This window comes from Ichthyophthirius multifiliis (genome assembly GCF_000220395.1).
Source record: "Ichthyophthirius multifiliis unplaced genomic scaffold scaff_1120509251163, whole genome shotgun sequence".
NCBI lineage: Eukaryota > Ciliophora > Oligohymenophorea > Hymenostomatida > Ichthyophthirius > Ichthyophthirius multifiliis.
In genome coordinates, this window is record NW_004086144.1 from 12,196 (window position 1) to 28,963 (window position 16,768).

The 16,768-nt window shown below is 15.8% G+C and overlaps 1 protein-coding gene across 1 annotated transcript, besides 34 other annotated features; it reads left to right on the plus strand. All coding sequences in view use genetic code 6, as the record gives it.

Annotated features, from left to right (window-relative positions):
- The first annotated feature begins 148 nt into the window (after positions 1-148).
- Positions 149-211: a microsatellite.
- Positions 150-204: a microsatellite.
- Positions 157-211: a microsatellite.
- Positions 212-231: 20 nt separating this feature from the next.
- Positions 232-274: a microsatellite.
- A 626-nt stretch (positions 275-900) lies between these two features.
- Positions 901-971: a microsatellite.
- Positions 901-972: a microsatellite.
- Positions 915-971: a microsatellite.
- A 188-nt stretch (positions 973-1,160) lies between the features above and the next one.
- Positions 1,161-1,200: a microsatellite.
- A 757-nt stretch (positions 1,201-1,957) lies between these two features.
- Positions 1,958-2,030: a microsatellite.
- Positions 2,031-3,270: 1,240 nt separating this feature from the next.
- Positions 3,271-3,312: a microsatellite.
- Positions 3,282-3,372: a microsatellite.
- Positions 3,284-3,362: a microsatellite.
- Positions 3,286-3,360: a microsatellite.
- Positions 3,304-3,380: a microsatellite.
- Positions 3,317-3,357: a microsatellite.
- Positions 3,381-5,757: 2,377 nt separating the features above from the next.
- Positions 5,758-5,783: a microsatellite.
- Positions 5,784-6,368: 585 nt separating this feature from the next.
- Positions 6,369-6,411: a microsatellite.
- Positions 6,412-8,042: 1,631 nt separating this feature from the next.
- Positions 8,043-8,108: a microsatellite.
- Positions 8,043-8,111: a microsatellite.
- Positions 8,043-8,117: a microsatellite.
- Positions 8,047-8,098: a microsatellite.
- Positions 8,118-8,847: 730 nt separating the features above from the next.
- Positions 8,848-8,913: a microsatellite.
- Positions 8,914-10,328: 1,415 nt separating this feature from the next.
- Positions 10,329-10,363: a microsatellite.
- Positions 10,364-11,544: 1,181 nt separating this feature from the next.
- IMG5_151530 (hypothetical protein) lies at positions 11,545-12,461 on the plus strand (the record flags this gene model as incomplete). Its single annotated transcript, XM_004030839.1, has 2 exons — positions 11,545-11,636; positions 11,738-12,461. 2 exons carry the CDS (start codon positions 11,545-11,547, stop codon positions 12,459-12,461), a joined length of 816 nt encoding a protein of 271 aa, XP_004030887.1.
- Positions 11,651-11,707: a microsatellite.
- Positions 12,462-12,910: 449 nt separating the features above from the next.
- Positions 12,911-13,024: a microsatellite.
- Positions 12,954-13,070: a microsatellite.
- Positions 12,997-13,063: a microsatellite.
- Positions 13,017-13,070: a microsatellite.
- Positions 13,017-13,086: a microsatellite.
- A 242-nt stretch (positions 13,087-13,328) lies between these two features.
- Positions 13,329-13,388: a microsatellite.
- Positions 13,389-13,395: 7 nt separating this feature from the next.
- Positions 13,396-13,440: a microsatellite.
- Positions 13,441-13,697: 257 nt separating this feature from the next.
- Positions 13,698-13,733: a microsatellite.
- A 525-nt stretch (positions 13,734-14,258) lies between these two features.
- Positions 14,259-14,298: a microsatellite.
- Positions 14,299-14,415: 117 nt separating this feature from the next.
- Positions 14,416-14,487: a microsatellite.
- The last annotated feature ends 2,281 nt before the right edge of the window (positions 14,488-16,768 follow it).

Consider the following 16,768-nt stretch of genomic DNA (forward strand, 5'->3'; position numbering starts at 1 on the left):
AAACATGAACAAAAATAAACTTATTTCAATATAAAATCAAAAAAATTAAGAAATCAAAATTTTAAAAGAATAAATTCATTAAAAATTATAACTTTTATAAAAATGAAAAAATTAAATAAAATTTTGATAACTAAAAAAAAAATAGATAAATATATTTATATATATAATATATATAATATATATATATTTAATAATATATATATAAAATAATTTTTTATATTTTCATTATAATTTTTCAATATATTAATTTTTTTTTTCAAAATAATTTATTTTTATTATTTTGTTTTTATCTTGTTCATTAATATAATAGCTATTTTATATATATATTTTTAATTTTATAATATAGTTATTTTTTTTCTCTCTTTTTCTTTCTTTTTATTTATTAATTCGTTTAGGTTTTTATTTAGGTTTCCTATATTATTTTATAAATTTTTATGAATGAGACTTTTCAAATATTGTATATCTTCTTTTAAATTTATTAAATTTTAAAGTTGATTAGCTATTTTGTAACTTATATAATATTATTTAGTTTATATTTTTTAAAATATTTTTAAAAAAATAATATAAATTGATAGCTTTTTAGAAATAACTTTTTGTTATATAAATTAGATTATTTAAATTGTTTTTTTTAATAAATGATAATTTTTTTAAAATATTATTTTCATTAAACTTGATCATATGAAGAAGATATATAATTTTTTATTTTAATTTAAAAATATGCTTTTGCTTAAAACATTAAATGAAAAAGCATTATTTTTTAATAAAATGAATATGAAGAAAAATAATCTTAAAATAGAAAAAAAAATACCATAATAATATATATTAGGTTTTAAATATTAAATTAAAAATTATACAAATTATAAAATAATAATATAACATTAGGTTATGTAATTAAATTTTTTAAAAATGAAAATAAAAATTAAATATTAAAATAATTATATATATAAAATTATATATTAAAAATGATATATTGATTGTAAATATATATATATCTATGTAATAAAAAGATAAAAATTTAAAATGTATATAAAAAATTCTAATTATTTAATTATATATATATATTATAACAAATTAATAAAATAAAATATTTATTTTATATTAGATTATAAAATAATTAAGATAAAAATAAAATATTTTATATAAATTAAAAATATAAAAAATATAAATATATTTATATTTATAAATATATATATTTTTATACTTTTTTTTACTTATATATATATCTTTAATTATATTTAATCAATTTTATAATTTATTAACTTTTTAATTTTTAAAATAAAACTATTTGTTTTATAAGGTTTTTTATATATATTTTTAACTTAGAAATTTTTAATATTATTAATATAATTTAGCTTGATTCTAAAATTTATTTTTTAATTTATATAAAAATATAAATATTTAATATTTTACATTATTAATAAAAATACATAATTAAATAGTACAGATTTAATATTATATTAGTATAAATAATATTGTTTTATTTACAAAATCAATAAACATTTATATATATTATTTTACAAAAATAGAATAATTTATTCAGACTAAAAATTATTTTGTTTCTGAATCAAATTTTTCTAATAAAATTTGAATATTTTTCTAATCAATTTTTATCAAAGAACTTTCTATTAATATTTTACCCCAATCTATATTTTAATCATATTATTACTATTATTTATAACTTTTTATAAGTATTTTACTAAAAAGTTACAAAATACCAACTGAATCCAACTATAATAAACTTTCTTTGTAATTATCTAATATTCCCAAAACTAATCTATAAAAATAAATCCATCCTTAATCAAATAAATAATCATAGAATAGAGACTATTTTAAAAATAAAATAAAAAAATAATTAAATATAAAAATACACTATATTTTATAGGAACTAAAATACTAAAAAGTGAAAAAATCCACTGAGGACAATACATAAAAGTTGTAATTTATTATTATTACTATGTATATATATATATATAAATAAATATATATATATATATATATATATATATATAATAATATATATATATATATATTTTTGATATATAAATATTTAGAGTTATAATATTTTACAAACAAATCATGTATTTATGGCAAATATTTTTCGATTAAAATTTCTATTAATAAGCAATGTTTGCTTAATCCTGGTAAGTCTTTATTTTTTTTAATTTTTTCATATTATTACATAATTAATTACCTTTTAAATATACATCTCTCATTTCAAAATCTTCGAAAATCATTTACATTAGATAAAAAGCTAAATGCTCTTCTGCATGATAAAGAAAAGTAGCCGCAATAAAATTCATTCCTTGAACATATCCAATATTAGGATCATAAACACTTTATATTTATAAAATTCTTTGAAGTTATTTTAAATCTAAAAATTCCGCTTCTGCAAATGTTCGAGGAAGATCTTTTGCTATTTATGAAATTTCCTTTTCGCAAGGTTATTCTTAAATTAAACTTTCGTATTACTATTTTAATTTTGGAAAATCTTATTCTTTATAATATTTTAAAAGCCATTTTTTAGCTTTTGAACATGTTTAGTTATTATTTTATACGTTTTCATCACCTATACAATTACATTTTTTTCTATTTGAATTTGAATTTATTAATTATTGGAAGTTTATGGTTAATTTATAATATAAATCTTTTATTTCATCTACTATTGGCTTTGAAGGCTTTTATTATCTTTCAATTTTTCCATCACTTTTTATTAATTATGATATATCATGCTATTTTATAGTTATTAATTAATTATTAATATTTTAATTATTAAAGTATTTATTTATTTAATTACTGGTCTACGAAACTTTTATGGTGAACTATATTCATTATTATCAAAGCTCTTTTTTTGGGTATTTTAAATCATTTTTATTTTGTTATTTAAACTATTTAATTTTTTTGATATTTTAAAAAAAACTATTATATATTATGAATATGCTTATAAATATATATAAATATACATATAATATATTTTTATTTAATATTATTAATATAAAAAAAATATTATTATATTATTAATTTTTTTTTTCATATTTATCTAATATATTAATTATCTTCTATTCTTTTTATATATTATAATAAAATATTATTTTTATATTTATAGTTATTTTTAAAATGTTTAGTTTATGTATATTTTATTTTTAATTTTTTTTATTGATGTAAAATAATTAAATAACTTACAAAATATTAAAAATATATAATTATACTAAATTTAAAAAATAAATATTTAGTGTTTAAAATATTTAATTTAAATTTAAAAAAATAAAAATCATATATACATATATATATATATATATATATATATATATATATTTCTTTTTTTATTATATATATATATTTTTATATAAAATATTTTTTTTTTTTCTATTATATTCTTTATTATTAACATAATTATAAATTAAATATTAATAATTATTATAAGAATATTTAAATAAAAGTAAAAATATAAAATTTTTAAAGAAAAATAATAGTTAAAATAGTGAAATATTTATTTATAGAAACACAACTAAAATATATTATTAATTATAAAAAATAAATGGAAGTAAGTGATTCAAAAATATTAAATGTAGAATTAATACAAAACAGTTAGTTTACATAAACAAATTTGTTATCAAATTGTGTAATCTAAAATTTCAATTTCGAAGATATATTAAATAATTAAAATTTCATATAGCCTACATAAAATCCTAAAATTTTAACAGAGCAATTAATATTTGATATTTAATAAATTAATAATAAAAATTTCTAATAAAAAAATACAAAAGATGATTTATTAAATTTCGGTTTAAAATTAAAAAAAGCGCATACAACATGTGACGAAAATCTTAATTTTAAACAATCAAATAGTTAAAATCTTTATATAGAAATGAAAAATGTAGAAAACGAAATCACAAGTTTAGATAAGGGAAGTTTAACAAATTAAGATTAAAAAGATTAAGTTTTGGGTTCAAATAAAGATATAGTTAATGTTTAAAAAAATAGAATTTTAATAAAAACTCACAATTTTAATTTTGAGGAAGATAAAAATTAAGATAAAAAAGAAGAAAAAAAAATAAAAAGAAAAAAAAAAGAAGAATCTTTAACACATTTTATATAAATTCCTATAGAAGAAATATAAAAAAGAAATTAAAACGTTTAATAATCTCTTTTGAACAAAAAACAAATTAAAAGTAATCATTTTTTATTTTTTTTATAAATAAAAAAAAGATGAAGAAAAAATATATACACTAGGAAATTATTCTACATATGAATAAATAAGAGTATATTTTTTTAATAAACCTGAAATATTTTTAGATTTTAAAATAAATAAAGAAAATACAATTGTATAAGATTTTTAGCTTTATATAATCGAATGTTATTTATCAAATTCTAATATGGACAATACCATATTCAAATATCAAAATAACTATGATTAATACTACGAAATAAGACCAAATTAAGGGAATTAGGATGATTTATATTACATTGCAGATTATAATATTCCTTAAATTTCATAAGATATGCTATTGATTAATACTGATATAGATAGTGTGTGTTGTTTTATAGAAAAAGAAGATAATAACATTTTATTTAATAGCGAAAATCAAAATAATAATAATAATATTAGTTTGTTTTAGAAATAAACGACTGGATACAATAATTTATGTGATTATTAATATGATAGCTATAATAATATTTAAATTTTTGAAGAAGTTTATTAAAAAACTTAATAATTGGTTTTTTAAGTGAGTTTTGAAGAAAAAAATTTCTAGTGTATTATAAGGATTTGTCAAGATAAAAAAGTGAGTGATCTTTTTGATATTTTGAGGAAAAAAATAGAAATTAGTAAAAAAAATAATATTATTTAGGGAAAGATTAATGATTATGAGAATTTTATTGATTTAGATTTAAATTTTCCTATTTAAGAAATTAAAACAAAATAGCTTTTTATTAAATAGAAAATTTATATTGATTAAATTCCCAGAGATATCACTAATAATGATAAATTATGTATATCTTAATAGAATGTGAAAAAATATGGTAATTCATGTCAAATTAGTAATTATTCGTAAAGTAGGAGTTCTAATGTTTCTTATAAAATGTATTAGGAATATTTAACTGAGAAAGAAATTTTAAATATAAATTAATATGAAGAATTTGAGGTTATTAAAGTGAATGCGAAAACTCAGAAAAAATAGAAAAGAATTATTGGAATAGATGAAAATTATATTTATAATAAAATTTGTAATGATTAACCTTTTAGTTTTAGAGATATTTTATGCTATGCTTTTATGCCATCGAAATAACCTAAATGCGGGGAAAAAATAATTGATGATATTATAGATCTGAAAATTATTTTACATAATACAGTTTTTATTGAATTTAGGGAAAAATATTAAACGAAAATTTGGTTATTGAAAAATAATAATCCACTTAATGCTTATAGGATTATGAGGAAGTTAAATTATTTAAGGAAAATTAATGAATTTTGAGTTTATTTTATTATACTTTTAAACTATTTTTTATTTTTATTAATTTTGTATTATACACATGTATTTAATTTTTTTTTTTATTTGTAAACTTTTTTTAAAAAAAACATTTATAGAAAATAAAATTTTAAATAATTAAATTATATATATTAAAAGAATTAATTAAAAAAAAAAAAAATCAAAATTTAAAATAAGATTATTGAGTTTATATAAAAAATAAAATTAAATTAAATTTTCCTCATAAGAATATTTTTTTATTTCAGAAACATTTTAAACAAAATAAAATAACTATTTTTTTTTTTTATTTTTTTTTTTAAATTTTAATTATATTTAAAAAATACTAACTATTTGTAAAAAAAATAAAAATGACTTAAGGTTTACTATTTATATTAAAAACAAATAATTAAATATTTATATTATATTTTAAAAATATAAATATTATATTATACTAGTTTTTTTCTTTGGAAGTAACAAAATAAGGCCTAGAATTTGTAAATAGTTTACTGAAACGTAAAAAAATAAAAAATACATTTATAATTTTTTTTTTGATTAATAAAAATTAAAAGTATATATGAAGTTTCATTCAAAGGAAAAGATATTCATTAATTTGAAGATACAAATGACATTTAAATGTATTAGGATTATATTAATATGATTAAATATGTAGAAGAAAAAGATTTATGCTTTTAATAGGTTATTTGTGCTTAAAACACTTCTTTTTTATTAGATTCAAGAGATGAACTTTGGGTTTTCGGGGAAGGTAGCTAAGGCTAGTTAGGAATTAATAAATAAAAGGATATATTAAAATAACCATTTAATATTAGTAGATACTAAAATAAATATTTTAATTAAGTATCTTCATATTCAACACATACATTAGCAATATCATGTATAAATTTGATATATTTAATATATTAATATATATATATATATATATATATATTCATATTAAAATAAAATATAGCTACTTAAAAATTATATTTTTGGGGCGACCCTTCTTATGGTTGTATGGGTAAATTAAATTAATAATAATAATATATTCTATAATTTAAAAACAGGTTAATTTGTTGATCAGTAATATATTTTAGAACCAACTTAAATTAAAAAGAAACAATTTCACGAATATCTTTAAGAAAATGAATATAAGTTCAATTTATTAAAAAAAAAAAAACACACATATACACGCATATTAATATTTATTAAAAAATAGAAATTTAAAGTTTACATAAGCAGCTTCAAGCCATAACTTATCATTAATTGTTATAAATAAAAAATATTTATTTTCTTTTGGAAAAGAAGATAAATGTATATTTTTTTTTACAAAAAAAAATAACTCATTTACATATTTACTTTATAGCAAGATTAGGTTTAGGATAATACAATATTAACTATACAGACAAAATTTATTAAGTGAATCTTCCATTTAAAGTAAATTTATAAAAAATAATTAAAGGCTAAATTAATAATAGGATATTATAATAAAAGGAATAGCTTGTGGTAAAACCATTGTCTTTTATGGGATTTAAGTGGTTCAATATATTCTTGGGGAGATGGTTCAGATGGTAAATTAGGTCATTAAAGTAGTTTAGGTGAATATAACTATACAGTAATAAATCCTTATAAAATAAAAGCTTTAGAAGATCAAAAAATAATACAATCAAGCTGTGGTGACAGGCATAGTTGTGCAATTAATTTTAAAGGAGAAATATATTCTTGGGGCAGAACTATATATACAAAAGATTAAAAGAAATAAGGAATAAAAATTGTATTTTTTTTATATAATTAAAATAAATAATATTTTTTTTTATAAAGGATTATCTTAGACCAAAAAAATTATTATTGTTATTAAAATCAGAAAAAAATATACAGCCAGGAACTCATATAGTAAAAATATGTAGTTACGGTTATCAAAATGCAGCGATTGATAATAAAGGACTATTATATACATGGGGAGAGAAGTAAGATTATAGTAATTTTTGTTTATATGTTGACTTTTTTTTATATATATATATATTTTATATTATTTTAAAAATTTAAAAAATAAAAAAAAGTACTTAAAATTGCCTTGGACATGTAGATACGAAAGATTATAATTAACCTTTATGTGTAGAGGAGTTAAGAAATAAAAGATGTGTAGATGTGGGTTGTGGTTAGAATTATTTGGTTGCTATATTTAGTAATTATAAGAATAAGCTTTTTAATAGTAATACTAAGTTGTTTTGGAGTAATTTAATTGATAATGCAAAGGAAAATGTTAAAAAAATAGATAATTTTTACTCGAGAAAATTAAATTCTAATTATTTAAATTAAAAAAATAATAATGGATCTATTAGACATGCCTAAAGTATTTAATTTAACTAAAAATAAGATTCTTTTTAGAATGATTAAAAAAAAGTTAATTTTGTTCTATAAAAGAAGAAAACTTCTATATTTGAAAATAAATTTAATATTATTAATAATAAAAATAAATTAAAAAATTAACTACTTTTTTAAAGTATTTAAAAACCTATTGAAAGGATTAAAAGTTGCACAGATTATATTTTTTTGGAAAATATAAATAAGTAAAAATAAAGAAAATTATATATATATATATATATATATAATATATATTATATATATATATATATATAAATTATATTAAATAAATTAAAATAAAGTTATATTTGTTTGTTTTTATTTAAAAATAGGTAAATAATTTTTGATCCAGTAACAGAAAAAATAAAGATTCATTAAGTTGAGTTTGAATATCATGACTAATTAAAAGAAATAGAAAGAAAGAAGAAAATTAAAAATGATGCTAGAATTTATAAATATGAAAAGCCTAAAGGAGTTTTAGTAGATGATATTTTGATGTAATAAATAGAACTTATATATAAAGAAAAAATGGTAAACGAAAGAAAAAAATCCGAATAAGAAAAAATGATTAAGTATATTAGAGATAATGAAAATCAATTTTCGAAAAAACGATTTAGAATAGATAAAGAAACAAGAGAGAAAGTATTTTTTTTAAATAATACTTATAATCAGATTTAAATTATAAATATATTAGTTTAATGAACTGAAAAAAAATCTGAGTCCGACGATTCCAACATAAAACGAGGGTGAGAAAACTATTTTTTAAACTTAGTTTAGATAAGATAGTCCTTTTAAAGTCAATTAAAATAATATGTCACTTAAATAAGAAAGTGCTTTTTAATTCATAAATTAACATTAGGAAGATTTCCTTAAAAAAGAAAGGTTTAGAATGAATTAAAGTCAAATCTAATAAAAATATGAGTTATTACAAAATAAAAAAATTGAAAGAGACATAAAAATAAGTTAGGTATTGTAAAAAAAACAAGAAATAAGATAATAAAAGTAAAAATATTTAATAAATTTAATATATGTATATATATACATATATATATATATATATATATATATTTAAATATATATGTATTTATATTTTTATTTGTATTAATAAAAAAATTAGAATAAAAAAAGCACAAGAATAATAAAATATAACATATTAAAAAAGTATGGAATATAAGTAATTACTTAAATAAAAAGATCAAGAATAAAGAAATAAGGATTTGATAAACTATAACTGGATTTTATATATCAATGCAGAAATGATTTGTTAGATTTTACAAATATTAACAGTAAAAAGTATAGAAAACAAAAAGATGATGTTTTTTTAAAAACTTAAAAATAAAAGAATAAGTTTTATAATTTAATAATTTTTAGTTAGATAGAAAATGAAAAAACTATCAGATTTTTAAAAAAATTTAATGAGAAATTTAATAAAAAAATGGTTATAATTCAAACAAGTTGGATATATGTAAAATGCTTCTCGATTAATATTAATAAATTAATATGTTTAAAGACTTAGAATCAAAATAAAACTTAAATTATCAGCATTTAAAAAATAAGTCGAATTAATTTAGAATTTTTTCGTCTGGGTATTAAAATCGAGTTCTTAATAAAGAAACGTACTAACTTAAATATGGGATTCCCATTTACTTTTTATGTATAAATAATAACTAAAAGAAAATAGAGTTGATCTAAATTAAACTAATTTTGATAAATTAGTTGAAACTTTTACGCTAAAAAAAAACTCAGATAAATAATAATAAGCCTCATCTCTTAATTAAAGTAGTTAATCTATAAAAATGAATACAAGTAAATCTATGTAAAATAATAATGATTTTTAAGCATATAGCGGATAAACAGATTCCTTTGATAAGTTTTTGTCTTAATTAAAAAATAATACAATTGTAACCGAAAAAGATAACAGTAATAATATTAATTAAATAATATCAGAAAAAGCCTAATAAAATACTATTTTTGGAAGTCTAATTGATTAATTGTATTATATATTTTATAAATAAAAATTACTTTTTATTTACAATGAATTTCACAATTATATTTTTATTTTATTTTTAAAAAAAGAAAAATATAAGTGAGTACAGCTATTGATAAAAATCCAAGCGATAAAACTTATATTATTTAATAAAAAGAGGATGATATTTTAACTTTTGATTAAAATTTTAATAATATCAGTAATTTGAAAATATAAGTAAATCATTCTTAGAAATATTAATAAAATAGTACTAGTCCGTCAAAAAATCAAAATGCAAAAAAAAAATTTAAATTTATTGATAAAGATATTATTGAATAAAGCTTACTACCTTTTACAATTCATTATAAAGAAATACATTTACCTGCTATTTATGGTTATAAAATAGATTAGATTTTTTTAGGAGAAACAGCCTTAGGATTTGCTAAATAGGCTGAAATTTGTGTAAAAAAAAAGATTATTAAGCATATTTATAAAAGCTAATTATATAAATATTAGAAAATATTAGAAGATGTAAATAATAATATATTTAAATTAATATTTTTAAATTATATTTAAAAAAAAAAAAAAGTATTATTAAAAAAAAGTGAAATTCATTCAAGATAATAAATAAGCAATTAATTTTGAAAGAATATAGTATTTTTATTTCTTATTTTTATTTTATAAAAAAATAAAGATTAATTTTATAAACTTCTCCTAAAACTCTATAAAATATGTACAAACGAAATTATTCTAAAAATAAATTTAAAAATAAAAAACAGTAAATTTTATTAAAAATATTAATTTTTATTTTATTTTATTTTTAATAGAATTCTTAAAATAGAAAAAGATTACCTTCCATTTCAAGAAATTATTGAAATTATTGCAGATAGATTACCAAATGCGCCTAGAAAACCTCTTTTTAAACTAGCAATAAGCCAAGAGTAAAACAAAAATATTATATATAAATATTATTTACTATTATTATTAAAAAGAAACTTTAAACATTATATGTTAAGATATATCGAAATGTTGAGAAAAATTATTGATAGATTATAAAAGTTAAGTGTTTTTAGTAATTTATAAGGGGAAAATATTAATATAAATAAATAAATATTTATAAAGAGATTATAATAATTTAATTAAGAAATTCAGGTTTGAATTATAAATAAATTCAAATAAATATAATATATTAATAAAAAAATTTTTAATATTATATTTATTCAAATTTATGAATAAAATTTATATATAAATATTTTAAACTTAATTTAGTAATTTATTTGGTAATATTTGTATATCAATCATATTTAAAATTTATTATAAAATAAGAAATAAGATTAAATATTTTAGAATAATAGATATAATTAACACTTAAAATTATATTTAAAATATAAATTTATATAATCATATCTTAAATTAAAAATAAAATAAAGAAAAATGTTAAAAAAAAATACTAAATTATATAACATATTGCATTCAATAGATATTTTTTCATTTTTACCTGTTCCAAAGTCAGAACCAGTTAGTACTAAAAGATCTATGTGTGGTTCTATTCTATTAATAGTATTGTGTTTAGCCTACATTATATTTGTATTGGTTAACTTTTTTAAAGCTAATCCTCCATCATTTAATTAATATTACATACCTTTAGATCCTAATATATAAGTAGAAAATCTCCCTATGGCATTCGGGTTTTTATACGGAAAAGAATTAAATGATTCCTAATATAATTTTGATCCTACATACTTTAATATAAAAATGTAAAGTAAAATCAAATTCTTTAATGAGGAAACAAAATAATTTGAAACAATTAAAAAGGATATTCCTTTAAAAAGGTGCTCTCCTGATTGGTAATAAAATTTTTTATATAATGATATATATATATATATATATATATATATATATATATATATATATATATTTTTATTTATCAATAATTTTTTTTATAAAGGATCTAATAAGGTATAGAAATATTATGCCCAGATATAACAAAAGATAATCCTATAATTATGTAGGGAATATTGTATTCATCTGATATATATTAATATCCAGGTATAACTTTATTTACATGTTATGGACTTCAAGATTGTAAATCAAGTGAATAAATTGCAAAAATATTTGCCGGAGGAAGATTTTTCTTTTATATGTAAAAACCAAATAGTGTGAATTATGCCACAGGTGAATAAATTAAAAATAATAAGTCTCAATTTTACATATATTAGTACTTTATAATATAAGGATTTTATAATAGAAATGAAATAGTGATGTAATATTAATAAAATATAAAAAAACCTGATTTTGCAACTTAATTTAAAGAAAATATTACTAATGATTAATAATTAGTTAATTAATTCAGTTATATGTCAAATGTGGTTCCTAATGGCAAAGAATCCGTTTCTTATGCATTTTAGGTTTGGATTAGACTTTCAGATAATATTCTTGTTAATTAGATTACTTATAAGACATCATTTGATATTATATCGGGAATAGGAGCGTTATTCAGTGTACTTTTTACAGCGTTTTCTATTTATTTTTTGAATTATAATAGAAATAAATTCTATATGAAAAATCCGGATTGGGATTAGTTTGATAGGAAAATTGACAAATTTGATATTGATAATAGTGTTTAATATAATTAGCCTTTTATTGAAAAAAATAATATTTAACAAGAATGATTAAAATATAATTTATATTTATAAATTTATATAAAATAAAATATTGTCAAATAAAAATTAATTAATATTTTTTTTTATTTCATTATTATTATTAATCATTAAATTCTTAATATCTATTAGTTTATTCATTTATTAAATTGAATCTACATATAGGACATTCTTTTTTTTTATTATTTATCCAAGATAATAAACATTCTTAATGAAAAATATGATTACAAGCAGTTAAAATACACATTTCGTTATTTAAAAAATCACAAAGACATATTGAGCATACATTTTCTTATAATTTATCTTTATATTATTAATCTATTTCATTATATTTTTATGCAGGAAATAATTTAAAAATATGAAGTTTTTTTTAAATTTAATAAAAATAGATGTATATTGTTCTGATTATAAATATTAAAAAACTTATACAAGTAACAAATAAAATTCCATCTATAATATAAATATAAATAAATAAAAAAATATATATATAATATTTTTTATTTATATATATAAATAAAAAAATATATATAAAATATTTTTTATTTAAATAAATAAATAAGAAAATTTATATATAAATAAAAAAATATATAAAAAAAAAAATATAAATATAAAAATATATAATTATATTATAATATATTTTTTTTATTTATTTATATTTTATTCATATATACATATTCAATACCTATAATTATATAGCATGTAAAATTTATTAATGTATTTATAATTTAATCTATTTTTAATAGTTATTATGAAATTTCTATTAATTTAAGTTTTATATTTAATTTATAATTCATTATATTTTTTATTCCAATTAGTCTTTATTCATTAAATCCAATATTTTAATTAAAATTAACGCATATTGAATTATTTTAACCTTCAATTATATTTGAATTTGTTATATTATCATTAAATATTTAATTTTCATATTTATCATATATACCATTTGAAATTTTGTAAGTTATTATTTAAATTTTTTAATTTTATTAAAATTATAAAGACATGCAATACAAATTATTTAATCCAAAAACTTAAAAAAACTACCATGTTTAAGGCTAAATTTATATCTAGTAATATTCGTTTAATCCAATATTTTTTTTTTATATTTCACATTATCTTCCTATATAATTTCCGTCTGGACATATACACTGAAAATCTAATTTAGATTCATTTATTCCTTCGTTTAAACAATTTATTTTTTTTATATTACTTTATGCAACATTCATATTTATGAGAAAACTGTTATCTAAAAATGTATATTATATATGTATTTATATAATGTAATTAATACCATCATTTTCTTGATAAAATTAGTTAAAAAATTAAAGATATATTGTTTGCTGATTCTAATGTTAATCAAGTGTTATATTTAAAAAATATTTTCCAAAATTTAATTCATCAGCATAAACATCACAAAAACTATTATAATAATAGTTACTTTTCTGTAAATATGAGTTTGAGTTGTTTAATTACTTTTTATTATTTTTATCATATATTATCAAGCTTTTGTCATAGCAAAACAAAGGAAATTTTATAATATTTTCATTTACAGGGATTGCATTTGCTTCTATTATTAATTAAATATAGTTTTAATAAGAATTAAAAGGAATAATTTGAATTATATCGTTTAATTTGCTTGATTATGTAATATTAAATTGAATATTAATTTCATTTTAATCTTCATCTAAGTAGTATGTTTAAATCAAATTATAACAATTTATTTATAATAATAAATTTACAAAGAATATTAAAAATATAATTACAATATTATACATTATTATATTTTATTATAATATATTGAAAAAAAGAATTATAATAATAATAATAAAAATAAAAATAATAATATTAATAAATTTATATTTTATATTTATTAATTTTAAAATTATATAAATACTTTTTCTTATTATATTATATTATTTTATTTTTAAAGATTTAAAAAATATATTATAAGTAAATATAATTTAACCTATAATATTAATATAAAATTAATATTATATATAAAAAAAATATATAATAATAATATAATTATATATATTAAAATATATTTTTGAATTTTTTTATTTAATATGAATTTATTGAATTATAAATTAAATTTATTTTATCTATTTACTAATATTATAAAAAAATTTAACTTATAAATAATAAAAACTCAACATAATTTTTTGATAAAAAATATTCCTTCTCCCATTTCTTCATTTTAATAGACTACAGTAATTTTAGCTTTTTCTTATAAACTTATTTATTCTTCTATTGTATTTCCTACCATATATTTTTTTCCAATCTTATTACTTTTAGCAATATATTAATTATTTACAAAAATTTAAAAATCACCTTTTTAATTACTAAAAAAGCTAATTTTAATCTTTTATAAAAATAATATAAAAAAATAATTTATTTACGTAAAAAATTAATAATAAATTAATTACTTAATAAATTCCTTTTTCTTTTATTAATATATAAGTTTTATTTTATTCCCAAATAAAATTTTCCTCGGAAGTATTAACAACTTAAATGTCCCAAGGAATAATATTTCCATTGTTTTTAATTCCAGAATTCCATTTAAAAATACCCAAAGAATTACATTTAAAAAAAATCTAGTTAAAAACTAAAATTTCTTTTTACATTTTTATAAAAGCATCATTATTTATTTTTTATTCTAATTCTTAATTTATTTAAGAAAGTGTATTGTTTACATCTTTTATACTCGCTTTAGTTTCAAAAACTTTAATAATATCATATACATTAGCTTTTTCTTATATTTTATTTTCTATTTATTAATTTTATTATTTTATTTTTTCCATCTAGACCTAATAAATTTCCTAAGAAACTTTTTATTCTAAAAATTTTTTTATTTCTTATATTTAAATATTAATTTTTTCTTAAAAAAACTTCTCTAAAGCATATTCGACTTAAGTTAAACTACACTTCTATTAAATTTTTTAATGAAAATCTTCAAAATTGGCTTTTTCTGTTAATTATTAACCAATATTGTTTCTCAACGAATTAATTTATTCAAAAAAATCATCTTTTATTTCTTTTATTTAGTTAAGAAGTTAATTTTGTAATGAAATTTTGAATTCTTTTACATTATTTTTATTTTCGAAAATTTCTTAGAAATTTTATTTTAAAATCAAAATTTCTTTTTTATCGATTTTTTCGATTTTTAACTCATTTAAATTTTCTTAGTTTTATTTTTGAAATTCCTTTAAAATTTAAATTTTTTCCTTTTTTAAATTTTATATTTATTAAATAAAAGTTTTTTCAATTTTTTCATTTCTTTCTTCAAACAAAAACTAATTTTCATTAATTTTATTTTCTAGATTTTAAATTTAAATAATTATATTTTACCAATCTTCGTTTTTTTTAATATTTTCCTTATTATTTTCGCCCAAAACCTTCTTTTTTTTCATATATAAATCCATAATTTATTATTTCTAATCTATTTTATCATCCAAAATAGAGATTTTATTTTCCAAAACATTTATTTTTTCTTTAAATATATCCAAATTTTTACTATCCGCTTTAAATTCTAATAATTCGCTTATTTTTTAAGCCAAACTTAAATCACATTTATTTTCAATTTAAAAAGTTAGATTTTATACTATTTCCAAATCTGCCTTTTTTTCCATTTCGATTTTATCAGCTTTTTTTTATATTAAATTTAGGAATTTTTTCTTTGATATTTTATCCTCTAAAGCTTGTTAAATTTCATTAATATTTGGTTTCTTTGATAATTCTTATAATATATATTCTATTTCTTTCTAAATATTCATATTTTCATGCATGTTTTTGCTTTATTCACGCTAAAATTCCTCGAATCTGCCCCATAAGTACTATATTTCATCTTTTATTGTTTCCTTAGAAGTTGTTTGTTATTATTAGTTATTATTTTGGATAAAAGAATATTATTGTAAGTTTTTTTTTATACATAATCTTGTAAAATGTGTTAAATATCGCTATAGTTTAATTTCTGAATAATTTATTATTTTAGTGATTGTAATTCATTGGTAGATACTCTTTATGATAAATCTGTTTTTGAGGCTTTTTGCTATATTTAATTATCTAATTAGGATATTAATTATTAGTGAGATTTTAGTATGTTTTTAATAGCTTTAAATGATAATCTTATAATATCTGGAATAGAATTCCATTCGTTTTATACCTATAATATTTAAAAAAAAAATTATTTTATTTTTTACTTCTAATAAATCTTCTATTATTAAAAATGAAGATTAATCTAAATTTATATTTTGGTCTGAATTATGTAATTTTAATTATTAAGGAGAAAATATTTAAAAAATTTCGTTTTGTCGTTCTTTCTA